This window comes from Ichthyophthirius multifiliis (genome assembly GCF_000220395.1).
Source record: "Ichthyophthirius multifiliis unplaced genomic scaffold scaff_1120509249520, whole genome shotgun sequence".
NCBI lineage: Eukaryota > Ciliophora > Oligohymenophorea > Hymenostomatida > Ichthyophthirius > Ichthyophthirius multifiliis.
In genome coordinates, this window is record NW_004087645.1 from 2,944 (window position 1) to 23,138 (window position 20,195).

Consider the following 20,195-nt stretch of genomic DNA (forward strand, 5'->3'; position numbering starts at 1 on the left):
TTTTTTATCATTTATTTATTCTTTGCGTAATTATTAATTTTAAATAGTTTTTTTGCTGCTATTAATTTAGTATATTTTATTATTATTATTTATATATATTACTATTATTATTAAGACTTTTTTATTTATATTAACATTTCTTTTTTATATTAATTCTTTACATATTACTGCTATTATTAATTTTTTTGTATTTATTATTAATTTTTATTTCTTCTTATTTATATTGATATTTATTATTTCTTTCTTTAATATTTTATAATATATTTTAATTTTAATTTAAATAAATTATAAATTATTAATTATCTGTAGAAATAAAAATAAACGAAAATAGCTATTTTTTAGAGTTAGAGCATGTAAATAATTAAATTATAATGATTTTTCTGAATTATCAATTTCTTATTAAGTTATTAGGTTTTTTTAAGAATTTCTTTAGAAAAGTTTTCTTTTATTTAATTTTTTCGTTTAAGTTGTAAATTTTCAAAGTTTTTTTGTTCAATTCTATTTCTTATTCTTTTTCAAATTATTAACTTTCAATTTATTTAAAAATATGATTTTTTTCATTCTTAATTTAAATTTTTTTATTCATTTTTTTAACCATTTTCAACTTTATTTTAATTTATAGTTTCTACAAAGTATTTTCACATTTATTTAAATTTTATCAAATTATTACTTTTATTTCTTTATAAAATTTTAAACTTATTATAATTAATATTTTTCATTTTGAAGAATCTATTTCTTGAATCTTATCATCGTTTTATAGTCAAACTTATTAATATAAACTTTAACTTATATCAGAAAAAGACATTTCTTAAAATATTATATATTCTTTTTCTTATTTAGAAAGTTTAAAAATTCTTTAAGTTAATATTTTATATTATATTAGATTTAATTTTGAATATTTTCATATTTTTTTTGATTTTTTTTTTATGTATCTATTTTATTTTTTTAATTAAATTAAAATATTTAATTTTTATATTATAAAAATTTATAATTTTTTTACTAAATATAAAAAGACATTATAATTTCTTCTAAAAAATAAATTATAAACGGATATATAAATTATATAATTAAAAATATTATTACTTTATTTCATAATAAACTAAAATTATTACAAACATAAAAATAATAATTTTTTTGTAGAAATAAATAAATAAATAATAAAAGTTTTTTTATTAAATATATTATACATTAATTAAAATAAAAAATATATCTTTTTATTTTAATATAATTATATATTAAAAAAATGATCTATAAAATAAATAAATTATTTATAAAATAATTATAAAATAAATTCACATATAATTTTGCATTAGACATAAATTTATTCCGATAATCAAAAGGTTAAAAACAATCAATTCTAAAGAAAAAAAAAAAAAAAAGGAGGTAACCCCTAAATAATAATCGAATCATAAAAAAAACGATTTTCAGATACAGAAATTGTTTAAAAAGTTGTAAATTTAGACAAAAATTTTATTAAAAGTAAAAAAATAAAATCACTAAGAAAAATAAAATAAAATAAATAAAGATTAATATAATTATGAAAATCTTCGTCAAGAATTAAACTAAAAAAACAAAAAAATTGGTGAATTAAAAAAAAAAAATGAAAATTGTGAGAAAATCCTCCAAGAAAAAATTGAACTACAAAAAATTATACAAAATTTCTAATAAGATCTACAAAACCAGTAAGCAGAAATCCAAAAATTGCTATAAAAAATAGGAAATATTGTACATGAATCTGTCCCAATATCCAAAGACGAAAAAGACAATAAAATCGAAAAAAAATGGGGTGAAATTCCCCTAAAAAATCCTATTTTACACCACCATTAGCTCCTATACATGATCGATGGTTTTGATTAAAAAAGAGGGCAGAAAGTATTTGGACACCGAGGTTATTTTTTAAAAAACTACGGGCTAATATTGCTCTAAAGTTTAATTAATTATGGTTAAAATTTACTAATGAAAAGAAATTATACCCCAATATAAACTCCATTTTTAATGAAATCTCATATAATGCACGAAATTTGCCAACTATAAGAATTTGAGGAAAATCTATATAAAATTTAATAAGAAGATCAAGAAGATATGTACCTAATAGCCACTTCAGAATAGCCTTTATGCGGTCTACATTCTTAAGAATGGATAGACTAGAAAAATCTCCCATTTAAATATGCTGGGATTTCTTCCTGTTTTCGAAAAGAAGCAGGAGCAGCAGGAAGGTAAACTTGGGGAATTTTTAGAGTACATTAATTTGAAAAAGTAGAATAGTTTATAATTTGTGAACCTTAAAAATCTTGGGAAGAATTTGATAATATGATTTAGATTTCGGAAGAGTTTCTGTAAAACCTGAAAATACCTTATAGGGTTGTTAGTATCGTTTCAGGGGCTTTAAATGGTGCTGCTGCAAAAAAATGTGATTTGGAATGCTGGTTTCCAGGGTATAGGGAATATAAAGTATTTTTTTTTTATTCTTGTATATTTATACATATATATATTATATATATATATATATATATATTTTTATATATTATTTATTCATAAATTATATTTTTTTAAAAAAAATCTCAATAAACAAATTTAAATAGCCAATATCCATTTTTTTCTCGTATTTAACTTTTATTGATTGAGTTTTTAATAACAAAAAATATAAACAAACAATATACATTTTTTAATTAAATTATTATTATTTTTTTTAACTTAATTTTTATATTTGTATTTTTTTTTTTAATACATAGGAACTAATGTCAATTTCTAATTGTACAGATTATTAATCAAGATAACTTAATATTTAAACTGGAGAACCTAAAAATAAATAATATGTGCATTTGTTAAATGGGACTTTATGTGCAGCTTAAAGGACACTTACTTGTATTTTAGAAAATTACTAAGAAAAAGAAGGAATTAGAGTTCCTGATGTTTTAGTAAAAATTTCTAAATATTATTTTATTTTTTTGAAAATAAAAAAAAAGTAACCTTATGTGGGCATAGATTTTATAAAGTTTAAGCACGAATAACCAAAAAATAATTAATTTGATTGAAAACAAAAAAAAATTGTATAAATTATAAAAAAAATGTTTTACATATTAAAATAAAATTAATATATATACCTATATTAATATTTTTATTTCATTCCCAAAATAAGAATTTGGTACAACTTGTACTTGATAAAGTCGTTATAAATTTATTAAATCCAATTTTTGTAAAAATGTGGTCCGAAAAAACATGCGAAAAGAAATTCATTCCTGAAACTTTATTTAAAACATAGATATTATAATCCTAATATTCATCCAAAAAACTTCCTATAAGAAATTTATCATCAACGTTAATAAAACTTATAAAGAATCCCATTATATTATCAGACCAAAAGGATTCCTATTTATATCCCATTTTATTTTGAATATCAATAATATTCATAGACTTAATAGAAGATACTAAATATTAATTAAGGTTAAGGGGTAAAAAAAGGCATCTTTTAGGTATTTGAAAGTTTAGGTTATTTATATCTAAAAGAGTTTCTTTTTTTTACCAATTATATATTTTTATTTATTTATTATCACTTATAGCAATTAGATTTTCATGATTTTATAAAGGCCAAACCATTTAAACGTTTATTTAGAGTGGAATGGTATTTATTAGGGTGAAATTTTGGAAAATAGAAAGTGTTTTTTCTTCTTTAAAAAAAATAGAAAAAAAATTGCGGTGCAAATTAAAAATCTAATATTTAAAATGTTCAACGTCTATTTCTTTTATAATATTTTATTCGAAAAGAAAGTCGTTCACGAAAAGTATTTTATTTTATGTTGTAAATATACATATGTTTTTATTTATATATTTTATTTATATTATGTTTTTTAGATTTATAAATTTTATTATTTTTTAAGTCTGTGAATTTATGATTAATATTATATTAAAATCTTAACTTATTGCAAGAATTAAGTTACTTTTTATTTTTATTATGCTATCAAACACTATAAAATAATTTAAACATATTTCTTTCTTATATTTTCCTCTCATTCCATTTTTTATAAATTATTGTTCCAATAATTTTTTTTAATTCATAATTATAATATATAAAAATATTATTTTTATATAATAAATAAAATAAAAGAAAAAAAATATATATATTTTATTTACATATAATATAAATCCGATTAAGAAAATAATATTTAATATATTAGTATTTTTTTTTTAATAAATTAATTCTTCTTTCAATAATTAAACTAATATCTCTTCATATTTAAAAATAATTGGTTATAAACTATTTTATTAATGGATATAATTAGAAAAGTTATATTTTATTAATATCAGTATTATTATTTTATATTTTTAAAATAAAAAAATTAAATATAAATAAAATTAATTTAATTTATTTTATTTTATTTTATTAAAAATTAATATTTTAAGAATATTAGTTTTAATAATTTTAAATATTTAATTACTTTATTTAATAAATTAATAAATTATTTACTTTTAAATAAACTAATAAATATAAAAGCAAATTTTGTTTGATTATAAAATAAATATGTAATATTAAAATTTATTTATATAAAAAATAAAAAATTATTATTTAAAAGTAAAAAAAATTATATTATTTTTAATTTATTTATATATAAATATTTTATCTAATAATACTTATATGAAAATCTTTAAAGTTAAAACAAATATATTTCATATATTTTAACAAAACAAATTATAATTTTTTAGATTACATAATTATAATTAATAATCAATTAATATTTTAAATATTATTAATTTTAGCAAAATATTTTTAAAGATTCATTAAAAAGTTGAGAAAATCAATATATTTATGTTATATATAAATATTATTAAACTAATTTTAATAACAGTTAAATAATTATTTTGCTAAATATAATTAAAAAAAAAGATACAATAAATAAAATTTTTATGAAAATAAAGTATAAATGATAAAAAATATTATTAATTTTATTTTTAAAAATATAAGTACTATATTAATAACTTTTCATGAAATTAAAATATAATAAAAAAAAAAATATTATTGATAGAATAATTATATATTTATATATAAAAATAATAAATATATATATATATATATATATATATATATATATATATATTATTTTTATTTAATATATTATTTAGTATAATTTATTTATTAAATATTTATGGTATAAAATTATTTATTTTTATTAATTATTTCTTTAAATATGTATTAAAAAAATATAATTGTTTGTTATACAATTTACATTTTATTTAAATCAAGTTATTTTATTTTCTTTATTTATAAAAATATATTTGAATAATTTTTTGCATTTATATTGATATATATTTAAAATAAAAATTAATTTAATTTTTTTAAAGAATAATAAATAAAAAAAAAGTTACATTATATAATAAATATTATAAAATATAAAAAAATGTTAAAAAACCAATAGGAAGAATTCGTATATTCCCAAAATGAAAAACAAAAACAAAAAATAAAAGAATTTCGTAAATATTTAGCAGACAAAGAAGTAGTATTAGCAATAGTTAAATGTAAAAAAACAAAAAAATTAAAATAAATTAAAAAAAAAGATCTACTTTCAATTAAAAATGCAAAAGAACTTCCGGAAAATCCAATGTAAGCTTTATAAGATTATTTCGGGGCTTATAAAGATTAAGAAGAATGGCAAAAATCTGAAGATTTATAGAATAATATAAATTTAATAAAAGAAGAAAATGTTAATTTAGAATAAGAAATTTAAAAAATAAGAGACCTTATTGAAGAAGCCAAAATAAGCAAATAAAAAAAAGAAGAAGAAGAACGTTTATAAAAAGAATTAGAAGAATAAAACAATAAAAAAGGGGGGAAAAAAGGAAAAAAATGAACACAAAAATATTACTGTTGAATAAACAAATTATTATATTGAATAAATAAAATTAATCATTTTTTTTTTATATAAATGCATATGAAAATATTAATTTTTCTCAATAAAAAATATATTCATATCTGCTATAATTTTTATAATTAAATTAAAATAAATATTATAATTAAAAAGTTTTATTATGAATTAAATTTCAAAATCTTTTACTATTTAATAATGTTTTTAAATAAACAATAGCTATTTTAAAAAAATTATAAAAAGATAATAAAAATAATTACTAATAAAATAATATTTTTATACAAAAAAAAGTAAATATTTACATATTAGATAATTAAAAATAATTTATATTTAGAAAGTAAAAAATATTTATATATCAAAATACTCAATAAATTTTATAATTAATATAATTAATTTTTTATTATTTTTCACTAAAAAAATAAATTATAAAATTTGCGCAAATTTAACATTTTCAAAAAAAAAAAAAATTAATGTTTTCAAAAAACGAAGATAAACGATTTTTTGGTAAACCACTCACTAACATTTCCAAATAAACACAAAGTGCTAAAAAATCGCGTTTTTCCATTCTAAATTCCTCAAAAAACATTCTAAAGCATTTTTCAGATGAAAAAACCCTTCAAAAAAAAATGATGAAATAGTTAAATAAATAACACAAAAATTAGTCCATAAATTAGACCAAGATAAGCTTTAAAAATTAAAATATTGTCCTTATTATGCCCAAAGAATTTTAAATTACTTATTTAAAAAGTAACAAAATTATATTCAAAAGGAAATGAAGCCTCTCTCATTTTTCCAAATTAAATTATAAGAAAATATAAGAGTTTATCTAATGGAATGGATATCTGTTTTATGTAAAATAAATGAACTTTCATTAAAAACGAGGATTCTTTTTAGCTAAATACTTGACTATTTAAGTATAAAAAGTACACACGAAATCGAGACACATTTATATAAGGATTATGCAGTGACATGTCTATATATTGCAGCTAAAATAGAAGAAATATATCCCCCAGAATTAGAAAATTTAATCTTTTTAAGTGGAGAAGAACATGATAAAGAATTTTATTATGAATTAGAATTAAAAATATGTCAAAAAATAAATTACGAACTTTCTTTTGTTTCTCCTTTAGATTTTTTAGATAAATTTATAAGTATTTTTTAATTATAAAAAGAAGATTATTTTGTAGTAAAATTTATATATAAATAAGCAAAAATGTTTTATTTATTAAAATTTATATGTCTATAAATATAATAAAAATAAATATAATTATTAATTTTTATAAAATTTCATTCATTGTTATACTTTTTAAGATTTTAGAAATTTTAGAATCGACAATTTTTGAATTTTAATTTAGTTTTATTTTCGTAGAGCCAAGTTTATTAGTTTGTGGATGTATTTAATGTTTTTTAAGATTAAATATTAAAGAATGGAGTTTTTATAAAAGAAATTTCGATGATTATATTCCCTTTCATTCATTTATTTAGGTAAAGTGTATTTCTGAAAATATAATTGATTTTTTTATTTGTAATGATAATTAGAATATTTTAAATAAAATATAATAGTTAATAAATAATTAAAAATAAAAATTAGTAAAATAAAAATATAAAATAAATTTATATTTATATATATATATAAATATAAATATTTATAATTATTTATTTAAATATTTAGGTTATTTGAATATTTTTAAATATGATATTTTTTTCAAAATATAATATATATTTTTTGAAATTCGATTAAATCTCATTTATTTTTATTGCAGTTTATTTAAATAGTAAATATTTTTATATTTTTTAATTAATTTCTTTTTAATAATAATAATTTATCAAATTTTAATATACATATTTATTATCAAAAATATATAATTTTATCATAATATTTATATATTTTTTAGATATAATAATATAGCTGTTAATTATATAATTTTAAATAAATATTAATATTCTTTTTAATTTATAATATATATATTTTTTAATATTTTAAAGTTACCATAATTATTATTTTATTTGTATTTTTTGTTTTTATTTTACTATTAATTTATAGCCTTTATTTTTATACAAGTTGTTAAAATATTTTTTGGTTAAAAAATAAAATAGAAATAAATAATATTTATGAATATAATTTTTTTTATTTTTATTAATTACCTTTTTATTATTATGTATTTTATATAAATAATTATTATTATAAAAATATTTTTTAAATTAAATAAAAATTATTGAAAATAAATAATTTGACTTAAAATTATAGTAATATTTTTAATAAATATCTTAAATAATATTAAGGAAAAAAAAATATTTTTTAGATAAGAACTTATATATTTTATAATTTTTTATAATTATATGTTTTATAATAAAAAATAAAAATAATTTTATAAATTTATATGATATTATATATATATACAATTTACATTTTATAAATATAATTTAAATTGTTTTACAATATAAATTATTATTTTATATAATTTTATAAATATTATATAAGTTAATTTTTTTTATATATTAAGATATTTAGATTAAGAATATTGTAAAAATTCATATTATTAATTTAAATAATTTTTTATTTTATTATTGTTTATTAAATGAATTTTTTCTATTTTCCATTTAAATTAAACGTAATTTCATTTTAAATAACTTATTTATTTTTTAATTTATTTTAAAAAAATTTTTTTTTTTTAATAAATTATTTTATTAGTTATTGTATAATTTTAAAATTTAATTTTATTTTAATTATATATGTAAAAACCAATATTATATTATAAAAATATTATAATTATAAAAATCTACCCGCGTATAAAATTAACGTAAAATAAAATATAAATTAAAAAATAATATTTAAAAAAACTATACTTATTAAAAAAATCCTATTAAAACTTTTAAAAAACATATAATTAATTATTAATAATTAGAAATTAATAACATTAATAAAAAAAAAACCATAAAAATGTTTCAAACACCACAAAACTTCTAAAAACAAGAATCATCCCCTGAAACCAAATCAACATTAAATACATAAAGAATAATAATAAATCATTCTAAAATTATAAAAAAACCTCGTTATCTAAAAGTATGGACAAAATAAGAAGAAAACTAATTAATTTCTCTTTAAAAATAATACAATTAAGATTGGGAATAAATTTCCTCTTTTTTATAAAACCGAAATCCTTCTTAATGTTATTAAAGATGGAGAAAACTGACTCGTTCAAAAAAAGAAAATTAATGGGATAAAGAACTTGATGATAAACTTCTAAATTTAATCCAATAATATGGAAAATAATGGCATATACTTTCTAAACATATACCTTCTAAATCAGGAAAATAAATCAGGGAGAGATTCATGAATGTGTTAGACCCCAATATTAATAAGACACCCTTTACAGAATAAGAAGATTAACTTATAATCGATATTTTTCAAAAAAACGGTCCTAAATGGTCTTTAATAGCTAAAAATCTTCACAATAGACCTGAAAATAGAATAAAAAACAGATTCTATTCACATTTAAAACCTATTTACTTATAATAACTAAAAGATGAATATAATAAAGAATAAGAAGAGATTTTAAAAAAATAAAACAATAAAGCAATAGAAGTAGAAAATGTAAAAATTTAATAAAAAATATTAGATCTGCCTCAATTATAAATTCCAAAATTTACAGATACATTTCCTTAATATTCAACTTAAAGTACTTTAACTAATAATTCAAGTTTAAATTTTATAAATACACCTATTTCAATATAAAATAATAGTATTAATTCTTTCACATCGTTTACAAATTTATAAGTTAATAATTCATATACAAAATTAAATTATTAAAATTAACAATTTTCAAGTGAATAATTTAATTAATAATAATAGCTTGTAAATCAATTTAATCAATTTAATAAATAAACTTAGAATTATATTATAAATAAATTAAAAAAAGAATAAGATGAAAAAATAAAATATTAATAATAATAATAATAATAATAATAATAATAATAATAATAATAATAATAATAATAATTATTATTATAACAATCACCTTCTTCTGGATCTTAAATTTTAATTTAATTAGATAAATTGCCTTAAAATTTATAAGAATAAATACTTAATTATAATAAAGAAAATGAAGCCAATTAATAAATTATTAATTAGTTTAATTATCTAAGTAAATCTAATTAAGAAAAACTACTTATATAATTATCATAAATGTATAATTAAAGTAAAATATATTGATTATTTTAAAATGCATTTTATATTTTGTATATATTTTTAATTTAACTATTTATGTATAATATTTATAATTTTTAAATATTATATTAAAAATATACATTTCATTTATATAAATTATAAATTTATTTATGTAATTTTTATATTTTATTATTTACTTTTAAAAAAAAAACTGATTTTATTACTTATTTAAAATTTATTTAAAGTAAAATATTTACATTAAAATATATATAATATTTATTTCTATTGATAATTTTTTTTTAAATATATATTAAAAACATAATATTTTTTATATACACATATATATAGTAATATTTAAATAATGCCCATATAATATTTTATTTTATTTTTGCATTTTTTATTTAAAAAGAGAATAAGAATTTAAATTATTTTTATTAATTCTGTTTAATCAATTTTTTTTTAATTTTTAATTAATATATATGTTTTTTCTTTGTAAATTTAAATTTATTATATAATAGATATTATATATATTACATTTTTAAAATTTTTATGCTGATAAAAAATAATTTTTTAATGATTTCATTAAATTTTTAAAAAGAGTGATTATTATTATATAACTCTTATATTAATAGAATTTTTTTTTATTCTTTAAATAACATAATTATTAAATAATTTATATTAAATATTCGAATATTTAATATTTTCGTTATTTTAAATTATTTACATAATAAAACTAAAAAATAATTTAAATAATATAATACAATGTAATATTTATTAATTTTAAAAACGAATATATAAAATATTAAATTATATATTAAAACATTCATTTATATTAAATTAAAATAATAATAAAAAAAAAATTTTAAATATATAAATAACTAAAAAATATACATTTTTTTTTTAAATAAAAAACTCTAACTTTCATTTAAATTATATTTATTAATTAACTGTATCTTATTTTTATATATTTTATTGATTTTCATTGTAGTCATCAATCCATTTAATTCTAACTCCATTATCCCAAATTCCTTATTTAACGCTCCCATCTTTATCGAAAAACCATCCAATTCCATTTTAAACTCCATCCAGCCATTCACCATCATATTTTCTTCCATCTGGCCATAAAAAAGCGCCTCTCCCTTATTTTTTATCATAAAAATATTCTCCTATATATTTCTTTCCATCTGGCCACTTAAAGCAGCCTTTTCCATGTAGTTTTCCTTCCCAAAACTCTCCTTCATATTCTTTTCCATTACAATATATCATTTTACCGAATCCAGTGATCCCCCCTTTTTAAAATTCCCCTTAAAACTAAGTTCCATCAAACCATATAAAAATCCCTTTTCCGCATTTTTTCCCCTCTATATACTCCCCTTTATACTTGCTTCCATCTATCCACTCTTCTTCACCAAAACCCCACTATAAATCGTCTTTCCAATCCCCTTTATAAGTCGATATCTGTGTATATTACACACCATATCCATGAGCCTTATTATCTATCCATTCCCCTTCATAAATATCGCCTTCTGAAGATGTAAATCTACCTCTTCCTGCCCTTTTTCCTTCCTAGAAAAAACCTTCGTATTTCGAACCATCTGGCCATGTTAGTATTCCTTTACCGTGCATTTTCTCGCCTACCCATTCTCCTACATATGTTGTATTATTTTCCAATTTTTGGGCTTTGCGGAATTCTTTCAGTTTATTTTTCTGATCTTCTGGAGGGTCCATTCCGTATTAAAATAAGGGAAGTTTTGGAATTATTTTCTTTTTTAAGTTTATTCTTAGAAGGTTTCCCGATAATATGATATACTATTTTAATCGTCTTCTTTTGAAGAATTTTATATTTATATTGAATTATTAATGTTATTTTCTTAATAAATATTGTATATTTAAGAATTATTTTCTATATTTTTTTAAGAAGTTTACTTTTTTTATTTTAGAGATGGAAAATTTCTTTCATCTTAAATATTATAATTTCCTTATTATATATTTTATTTTTATATTTCTTCACTTTAACAAGCACCCATTTATTATTTATTTTTTTAAATTAATTTTTTAAATATTTGTATATATAAATAAATGTTTATATATATTTTCATATAATATGTAACAATAAATAAATAAAAAAAATAACAGAAAAATATTAAATATTCCCAAAAGCACATAAAGAACCCCCTTTTCTATTATTACATATAGTATTATAATTATCTTATTCCTCAGGACATCTATCTTTTAATAAATCACATAAAAAATCACATACATTATTATGATCTCCTATTTATTCATCACATACAGGATAATGGTACGCACAAAAAATAATTCTAGCAACCCCTAAACAATCATTTGTAGGGTTTAAACTATTGTCTCCTCCAGAAAGTTTCCAGTTTTCATATAATTTCTTATATCGTTATAAAGCTAAATTATCTAGTTGGTCACGTTTATCTATTGTAGCTTAAGAAATAGGCCAGTTTATGGTATTTGCACAATAATTGGCATCAGCTGAAGGAGTTAATTATAATAAATTTGCTTGTGTTGTGTTTAAACACTTAAATTAGGTTTAATAAGTATGTCTGATTTATTAGAAAACAGTTATAAATAATACAAAATAACATATTTTCATTTTTATTTTTGAATAATAATTTTTTTTTCTTTTTTCTATTAAGAAAAATATATTTATTTTTTAATAAATTTTATTTATTTTATATTGTTTAAATTAAATATATTAATAGTTATGTTTATTTTTAGATTCTTTATCAGTAAATATAGAACTTTATATAAATTTAAATGAGTAAAATGATTTTATATGCTAATAATTAATAATATATAAAATACTAAATGATTTAATTAAATGAAAAAATACATAAAAAAAAATGTGTTAAATAAAAATTTTATGATAAAATAGATAAAAAAGAATTAAAAAATAAATATTATTTAAATATATATGTATATATATAAATTTAAGAAAAATATATAAATATATATATATATACATATATATATATATATTTATATAATTATTATATTTTTTTTTAAAAAAAAAATTTATTTATTTTTAGATATATATTTTTATATTTATCTATTATATATTTTTATTTTTTTTTATTTTTCTTTGATTTTTTTAAATTCATATATCTTATATAATTAGTATATTTATAGAAATATTTTATTAACATATAATTACTTAAATAATCTATTTAAATTTATATTTGCAAATTATTTTTATTATTTTTTAAACAAATAACTATAATCTTTTAAATTAAAATATAAATTTTATTTATTTTTTTATATTATATATAATAATTTAATTAATACATTTTATATTTTAAAAATAAATATAATAATTTATATTAAAAAGAATAAATGCATTTTAGAAAGCAATGGAATATTTTTATTTATTTTCAAATGTTTTTGTTAAATATTTAAAATTTTATGAATTCTTTTTATTTTTTAATAAAATTATAAATAAATTTTTTATAAAAAAAAAAAAAATTAATTTTTATATTATTTATTAATACTTTGGTTCTTAATTTAAAATAATAATTATAAAGAAATAAAAATAATTAATTAAAGAATAAAGTAAATATATATATATATATATATATATTAATATATATATTTATATATATAATTAATATATTTATTAATATTCATTTTATAAAATCTCTTTTATAATAATAATAATAAAATAATAATAATAATAATAATAATAATAATAATAATAATAATAATAATAATAATTTTAAATTATGTTTTATTCTAAAATAAAAAATATTTTTTCAGAAAAATTATTGTAATTATAATCTTAGGATAATCAAAATAAATTGAAATAAGCATTATTTTATTATATTTTTTTCATGACGAAGAAATTAAATATTAATAAGAAACAATTTATGAAATTAAATAAATAAGTAAAACATAACTAAAAGCTAATTTTATATAATACAAAACCGATATATAAAATTATAATAATATTATTTTTTTAGAACAAACTTAATTATCAATACATAGATTAGAAAATTAAATAAATATATTTTATTATTAATATTGTTTTTATAAAATAATTCTAAAAAAATAATATTACCAAAATAAATTTTTTAAATTGAAGATTAGTATTAGTATTAATTTTAAATTTAACAAAAAAATAGTTAATAATTATTTTATGATTAATAATGTCTTATTAATAAATATTTAAGTAATATTTAATAAAGTTAATTGCCTATATTTAAAAAAATAATTCCTTTTTAATAAAGGTAATTACCAATACTAGTTTAGTAAACTACACTTCTGTTTAATAATATTAAATTTCTGTTTAAAAAAAACTAAAGTTTAAATAAATAAAATTAATAATTTTATTATTCATAATTACATCTTTTATCTCCTATTTTCAGATTTATTAATTTTTATATTATTTATCCGATATTTTACAAAATAATCTTTTAAATATAATTTCTTTTTTATTTAATGTATTATTAAATTAACTTATTTTAATAATTTTATATATTTTCAAATCTTTAAAATCTAATTGTTAAATAAAATATTAAATTATAAAAAAAAATACTATTAATAAATAAAATAGTAATTAATAAAATCATAATAACAAATACAAATAATAAATATATGTAAAATTAAATAAAATATAATTTTATTAAAATATTAATATATATATATATATATTTCTTTTTTAATGATTATTTATTTTTTTTATTTAAAACACTAATTTAGAGATTAAAATAATATAAGAACTAAAAATTACTAAATAGTTTTTTTAATTTAAAAAAAAAATGATATTTTATTTATAATGTAAAAAAATTAAATTTTAAAATAGATATTTCTATTCAAATTTTAAATTAGCATTCTTTTTTTTAACAAAAAAATTAAAAATATAAAAAAATTATAATTTTTAGATCTTTTTTTATTCATAATATTTAACTTCTTTTTAATCCATTGTTTTATTGGAAAAGAAATTCCTGAATTTTTTGGTCAGCTTCAATTAGCGAATTTTATAAAATTTAATTTTAAGATTTATATTTATTTAATTTCTTTTATAAATACAAATTATTATTTTCATAGTTTTTCAATTCACTAGATATTTATAAATTTATTTTTTTAAATTAATTATTTTCTTCTTTTAAAAAATTCAACTCTGAACTTATTTATTATATTTTATCTTCCAAAATATCAATGTCATTATTCTATTTATTTGTAAGAAATTCATTCTATTTCTCTACTTTATTTAAATATTCTTATTATTATTTATTTTTTTCATGTATTAATTAAAACTCTTATTCCAAACATAAATAGTTTTCCCTTTCTTAATCTAATAATTACTAAAGCTCATTAATTCTCAAATATTTAATTTTACATTACTCTTAAAGTCCTGATATTTCTTTTTAAGTTTTTTTAAATTCTTATTATTCTCTTTTCAAAAATAAATTGGCATCTCTACTTTAATATTTTATTTATTCTAAGTCATCTGTTAAATTATTACTTTTTTAATTTTTTAATAAAATTATTTTTTAGAAAAGTAAAAATTTACATAATATCTTTTTATGATTAAATTTCCTAATTTTTATTTAAAAGTTCTTAATTTATATTTTTAATTTAAATTTATTAAGATTCATTTTCGCTTTTATATTAAAAGGCTTGTTAATTTAAAGAAGCGAGTTTTTTTTCGATTTCTTTAATTTATTCTTTTAATAAATTCTATTTATTTTTCTTTTTTTCTAAAGCATTTTTTTTCTCAGTTTCAGTAATTTCCACTTTTTATTTCATTTTTTCGAGTTTATTTTATATATTTTGCATTTCTTTATTACTATTTTGTGATTTTTTCTCTAGAAATTCATTTTCAATTTAATATTATTTATTTTGCTCAATTTATTAATTTAATTTATTTTTTATTTCTTAAATTATTCTCTCCTATGAATTTACATTATTTTATAATTTCTCCTTTTATAATTAAACACTTTATAATTCAATTTAAACTGAATCAAGATTTTTTTACGTTTCTAAATATTATAAACGCTCATGTTCGATATTTTTCATTAATTCATTCATATTTTATTCAATATAATTTTTTTATTCAACAAGCATTTGTTTTTATTCAGAAAACTCGTATTACATTTTTTAATTTTCTTCTCTATATTTTATTATTTTTTGTTTTTTATTTATAAAAAAATAAAATATACCTTAACATATTTATTTCAACTTTCTTATCTTTTAATTTATTTTTTAAACTCATAAAATTGCTATACATTTCTTCGTAATTTTTTTACATATATAAATCTCTTTATTATTTATTATTTCCTATTTACCCTAATTAAATTTTGTACTCTTATATTATTTTTTCTTTATTTTATAAAGAATCTTATAATATATGTATTCTACTTTTCATATTTTCGAGTTCTTCATTTAATAGATTGTTCTTGTTTTTCAAATAAAAATCATTTTATTCTTATAATTATTCCTTTGCTAAAATTTAATTTTTTAGTTATTTTAAATTTTAAATTGTTTGTTTATCATCTAATTCATTATTTATTAAATTTTAGTTTATTTCTTTTTATATTTTAAATGGACTTTCTTGTAATGTTTTATCAATCTAGTCCATTATTGTTTTTTTCATATTATTTAAGTTTGATTGGTCTTTTTACATTTTTTTTTTTTAAATATAAATGTGTATATTTTTAGATATAAATAAGTTATAAAAATTTATTATTTTTTTTTTAAAAAAATACATTTAAAAATTTTTAGTATATTTATAAATATATAGTTTTTTATCAAAAAATAAATATTTATAATTATAAAATTTAATAGAAAATCATTTTTTCTTCTTTTAAATTTTTTTTGTTTTCCTTTTTTATCATCTTCTCCTTCAGGATTCATCTTTTTCTTTCTCCTGGCTTTTACCCCAGACATTTCATCCCAAAATTCCTAGAAAAAAATAAATAAAAAAAGTAAGTAAAAAAAATAAAAACATACCCTGTATTTAATATATTCTTGTGCATAAATATTAGGCTAATTAGATAAAGGAATAACAAATTCATTTAAACTTATAACCCTTTCTTATAATTACATAAGTCTTCTTTAAGTAATAATTTTCTAAAAAGCCTCACAGTACTAAAAATAATAATAATAGAAAATAATAATAATAAAAATATATATATACATTTCCAGCTGTAAATCCTTCAGTAATATGCGCTAAAGTAGATGTCGGAAAATTATGATCAAATTAAAATCCAAGTTTTTTAAGGAAATTCTCGACTAGAATTTTCCTATTTCCATAAGAAGGATATGGGAAAAAAACTTTTTTTCAGCAAATTTTTTAAGCATTTTTTTCGCACAATTCCAAGGCTAAGTAGTCTAAGTAATAACCGCAACCCGATCTTCCTTTTTGAAAAACTTGGCTTTTTTGAATTTCATCAAAGGTTTTTTTACTTTTGCAAAGGAAATAATTGGAGTAGTATTTTCTTTTTCTTATTATACACCTTTTTACTTCTTTTTTTTTTTCTTAGCTTTAAATATTTACTCAACTTCGTCTATATAAATTATTGCAGGCTAATATTTTCTAGCAACCTCAAAAGACATATATAGTATTCTAGAAATCCCATTCTTATCATAATATTTATTAGGGTCTAATTTCTCCCAAGAACTAGGCGATAGGTCAATTATAATAGAATCAGTTTCTGTCTATATAGCCCTTACAGCCATTGTTTTTCCAGACCCATGAGGTCCGAAAAAATGAAAATAATTCATTTTTTCAATATTTTCTTTAATATAAGGCGTTCCTAAAGGTATTACTATATTCTCTGTTAAAAATGTCCTTATATCAAACATACTAGGATCAGGTTAAAGTTCTTGCTTTTCTTCTTATTTTATACGCAAGTAATTAGGAGCGCCTATAAGTTCATCCATTCTACATTTTTCGAAATTTTTTACTATTCCACAATCTATAAGCTAATATTTATAATATATATATATATTTAAAAAATAATAAATATATTAACTTCAGCTAACATATCTTTAGGATTTCTATTTTTATTTTCCTTCATTCCAGGAACTTTTTTAGATTTTTTTTCTTTTTGCCTTTTTTATTCTTTTTTTTAGATTTTTTAGGTTTTTTTATTTTATATCGTAATCTCAAATTTGCTAACTCCATATCGATTATATCATCTACCATATATTTTATCTTGAAAAAAAAAATATATATATATATAAATATATATACATATATATATTTATTTTATATATTTATATTTATTTACAATTATTTATTTACATAAATTTTTTATAATGATTTACATTTTCTTCGACTTCTGGAAAAATCGCATCTTTTATCATTTCTTCATCAAATTCATGTACTTTATCTTTTTAATTTACCCATTAAAGACTATGCTTTTCAATTTTTTCTTGAATTTTTAAAATAGCTTCAGATGGTCCTTTACAGACTCTTTCTTTTATAAACTCATCTCTTTCTGAGTAGTTTTTTTTTCTTTTTTTTTCCTGCTTTTTTCGCTTCTTTTTCTTTTTTTTTCTCTTTTTTAGCCTATTCTTCTAATACTCTTTAAAGTTCTTCCTCTTCCGGTGTCAAAGGCATCGCAACTTTATCTTTATCATAAAATTCATTAGCTTTTTTCGGTAATCCTTTGAACTCTCTTTTAATAAGAAAATCATGAATCCACTCTCTTCTTTCTTAAAGCATTTTATCGCGAATTTCATCGCCCCAAAATTCCAAATAATCTCCTTTTATGTTTTCCAAAGCTTCCTTATATCCTTTTTCTTATTCTACTTATTTTTTTTTCATTTCATTCCTATATGAAATTTCTTTAAATTCATCACTATAAATATTATTAAAGTCTTTATCTTTTTTAAATATTCCCAAAAACTCTAATTCATCTTATCTCATAAAATAAATTTATTCTCTTCCTTTAAATCCTTTATAGTACTTTTAAATAACCAAAACGGCCTGTTCCCTTTCTGTTTCTTCTTCTATTTCATGTCCTTATTTTAATTTATTTTATTTTTCTTTTCTATATAAATCTTATTTTCTTAATGTTTTTGCTATTAATGCTCTTTCTATACCTTGTCTACCTATATAAATATATATATATATATATATATATATATATATATATATATATATATATATATATATATATATATTTTAATAAAAAACCTCTTTCATTTTTCTATATACAACATATTGCATGTTATATATTATTATCAAAAAAAGTAGCATTATCAACAAATTACTCCTCTTCAGCCGCTGTTGTTTCATGGTAGTTCATCATTAACTTTTCTATTAATTAATTTCTTTTGTTTCTTTCCTCTTGATTTTCCTCCACCATATGTCTAGGAATAGGAATATGTAAAGCCTAAGGAGTTAATTTATTTTATTTTAAAACTTCGTCTAAATTAGGATATTCACTTCTTATACTTAATGTATGCGTATTATAATAGATTATATTCTTTACATATGTAAATTTATAATTTAAAATATTTTTTTTTTTAATATTAAAAAATAAAAATATTTTACTTATTTCACTTATATCATTCTTAAGGTTGTATTGTCAAGTAGTTCTTTTAAAAGAATACGCTTTTAAGGATTTAGCATTTAATCGTAACAATTTTCTAGTTTACGATAGCAATCAATATACTTTATATATAGATTTGCATAATAATTAAACCATTCGAGATCCGAACGTTTATATTTTAACTATTTTTTTATTTTTGTTTATATTATTATTTTTATAATGTTTTATTTTTACTCCTTTTTCTTGGACATTTTCGTCAAAAGGATACATTTCTAAATTCATTTAAAGCGTTAATTCTTTGATAGCCTATTTCCATTGTTAGTTATAATAACTTTTTTATTTAATATTATATTTTGTGTATTTCTATGGATTTTTTTTTACTTATTAGACATATCAAATGAATACTTATTTATTTATTTATTTAGTTGTTTTGAAAAAAAAATTTAAACCTTATAATTACTTATAAAGAATGGTTTATTTTACTTTTTTTTATAAATTAATTAAAGTTTTTTTTTTTTAAAAAAAAAAAAAAAATTAAAAATTAGATATTAAATAAAAAATTGTAAATATAATTTAAAATTATTGAATTGTATATATAAAATATTTTTTTTTTAAAAAAAAAAAAGTTTTGATATAAAAATT

The 20,195-nt window shown here is 16.2% G+C and overlaps 5 protein-coding genes across 5 annotated transcripts, besides 38 other annotated features; 1 reads left to right on the forward strand and 4 right to left on the reverse strand. All coding sequences in view use genetic code 6, as the record gives it.

The window, feature by feature from the left end:
• The first annotated feature begins 59 nt into the window (after nt 1–59).
• Nucleotides 60–112: a microsatellite.
• Nucleotides 113–188: 76 nt separating this feature from the next.
• Nucleotides 189–242: a microsatellite.
• Nucleotides 243–942: 700 nt separating this feature from the next.
• Nucleotides 943–1,011: a microsatellite.
• Nucleotides 1,012–1,236: 225 nt separating this feature from the next.
• Nucleotides 1,237–1,279: a microsatellite.
• Nucleotides 1,250–1,290: a microsatellite.
• Nucleotides 1,291–1,600: 310 nt separating this feature from the next.
• On the forward strand, nt 1,601–3,035 carry IMG5_009350 (seryl-tRNA synthetase, putative; the record flags this gene model as incomplete). The annotated part of the gene is made up of 4 exons (XM_004039755.1): nt 1,601–1,682; nt 1,718–2,451; nt 2,733–2,918; nt 2,967–3,035. The coding sequence occupies 4 exons, from the start codon at nt 1,601–1,603 to the stop codon at nt 3,033–3,035; spliced, it is 1,071 nt and encodes a 356-aa protein (XP_004039803.1).
• Nucleotides 2,472–2,525: a microsatellite.
• Nucleotides 2,662–2,709: a microsatellite.
• Nucleotides 3,036–3,815: 780 nt separating the features above from the next.
• Nucleotides 3,816–3,840: a microsatellite.
• Nucleotides 3,841–4,538: 698 nt separating this feature from the next.
• Nucleotides 4,539–4,584: a microsatellite.
• Nucleotides 4,546–4,584: a microsatellite.
• Nucleotides 4,585–5,027: 443 nt separating this feature from the next.
• Nucleotides 5,028–5,093: a microsatellite.
• A 756-nt stretch (nt 5,094–5,849) lies between these two features.
• Nucleotides 5,850–5,890: a microsatellite.
• Nucleotides 5,891–6,150: 260 nt separating this feature from the next.
• Nucleotides 6,151–6,212: a microsatellite.
• Nucleotides 6,151–6,214: a microsatellite.
• A 1,209-nt stretch (nt 6,215–7,423) lies between these two features.
• Nucleotides 7,424–7,471: a microsatellite.
• Nucleotides 7,431–7,477: a microsatellite.
• Nucleotides 7,478–8,259: 782 nt separating this feature from the next.
• Nucleotides 8,260–8,317: a microsatellite.
• A 154-nt stretch (nt 8,318–8,471) lies between these two features.
• Nucleotides 8,472–8,535: a microsatellite.
• A 67-nt stretch (nt 8,536–8,602) lies between these two features.
• Nucleotides 8,603–8,638: a microsatellite.
• Nucleotides 8,639–9,135: 497 nt separating this feature from the next.
• Nucleotides 9,136–9,165: a microsatellite.
• A 626-nt stretch (nt 9,166–9,791) lies between these two features.
• Nucleotides 9,792–9,859: a microsatellite.
• Nucleotides 9,860–10,947: 1,088 nt separating this feature from the next.
• On the reverse strand, nt 10,948–11,754 carry IMG5_009360 (IQ calmodulin-binding motif family protein, putative; the record flags this gene model as incomplete). The annotated part of the gene is made up of 1 exon (XM_004039756.1): nt 10,948–11,754. One exon carries the CDS (start codon nt 11,752–11,754, stop codon nt 10,948–10,950), a length of 807 nt encoding a protein of 268 aa, XP_004039804.1.
• A 1,207-nt stretch (nt 11,755–12,961) lies between these two features.
• Nucleotides 12,962–13,039: a microsatellite.
• Nucleotides 13,040–13,067: 28 nt separating this feature from the next.
• Nucleotides 13,068–13,130: a microsatellite.
• Nucleotides 13,113–13,146: a microsatellite.
• Nucleotides 13,147–13,317: 171 nt separating this feature from the next.
• Nucleotides 13,318–13,371: a microsatellite.
• Nucleotides 13,372–13,561: 190 nt separating this feature from the next.
• Nucleotides 13,562–13,602: a microsatellite.
• Nucleotides 13,603–13,605: 3 nt separating this feature from the next.
• Nucleotides 13,606–13,673: a microsatellite.
• Nucleotides 13,607–13,653: a microsatellite.
• Nucleotides 13,674–13,694: 21 nt separating the features above from the next.
• Nucleotides 13,695–13,764: a microsatellite.
• Nucleotides 13,765–14,221: 457 nt separating this feature from the next.
• Nucleotides 14,222–14,282: a microsatellite.
• A 284-nt stretch (nt 14,283–14,566) lies between these two features.
• Nucleotides 14,567–14,614: a microsatellite.
• A 1,259-nt stretch (nt 14,615–15,873) lies between these two features.
• Nucleotides 15,874–15,937: a microsatellite.
• Nucleotides 15,938–16,641: 704 nt separating this feature from the next.
• Nucleotides 16,642–17,190, reverse strand: IMG5_009370 (hypothetical protein; the record flags this gene model as incomplete). Its single annotated transcript, XM_004039757.1, has 2 exons — nt 16,642–16,953; nt 17,002–17,190. 2 exons carry the CDS (start codon nt 17,188–17,190, stop codon nt 16,642–16,644), a joined length of 501 nt encoding a protein of 166 aa, XP_004039805.1.
• Nucleotides 16,958–16,994: a microsatellite.
• Nucleotides 17,141–17,179: a microsatellite.
• A 142-nt stretch (nt 17,191–17,332) lies between the features above and the next one.
• Nucleotides 17,333–18,071, reverse strand: IMG5_009380 (hypothetical protein; the record flags this gene model as incomplete). Its single annotated transcript, XM_004039758.1, has 3 exons — nt 17,333–17,405; nt 17,549–17,976; nt 18,027–18,071. The coding sequence occupies 3 exons, from the start codon at nt 18,069–18,071 to the stop codon at nt 17,333–17,335; spliced, it is 546 nt and encodes a 181-aa protein (XP_004039806.1).
• Nucleotides 18,072–18,148: 77 nt separating this feature from the next.
• Nucleotides 18,149–20,004, reverse strand: IMG5_009390 (hypothetical protein). The gene is made up of 6 exons (XM_004039759.1): nt 19,935–20,004; nt 19,788–19,884; nt 19,556–19,735; nt 19,196–19,487; nt 18,322–19,110; nt 18,149–18,208 (listed from the first exon to the last, which is right to left on the reverse strand). The coding sequence occupies exons 1-5, from the start codon at nt 19,943–19,945 to the stop codon at nt 18,485–18,487; spliced, it is 1,206 nt and encodes a 401-aa protein (XP_004039807.1). The 5' UTR covers nt 19,946–20,004; the 3' UTR covers nt 18,149–18,208; nt 18,322–18,484.
• Nucleotides 18,222–18,276: a microsatellite.
• Nucleotides 18,253–18,294: a microsatellite.
• Nucleotides 18,503–18,562: a microsatellite.
• Nucleotides 19,112–19,182: a microsatellite.
• Nucleotides 20,005–20,195: the final 191 nt, after the last annotated feature.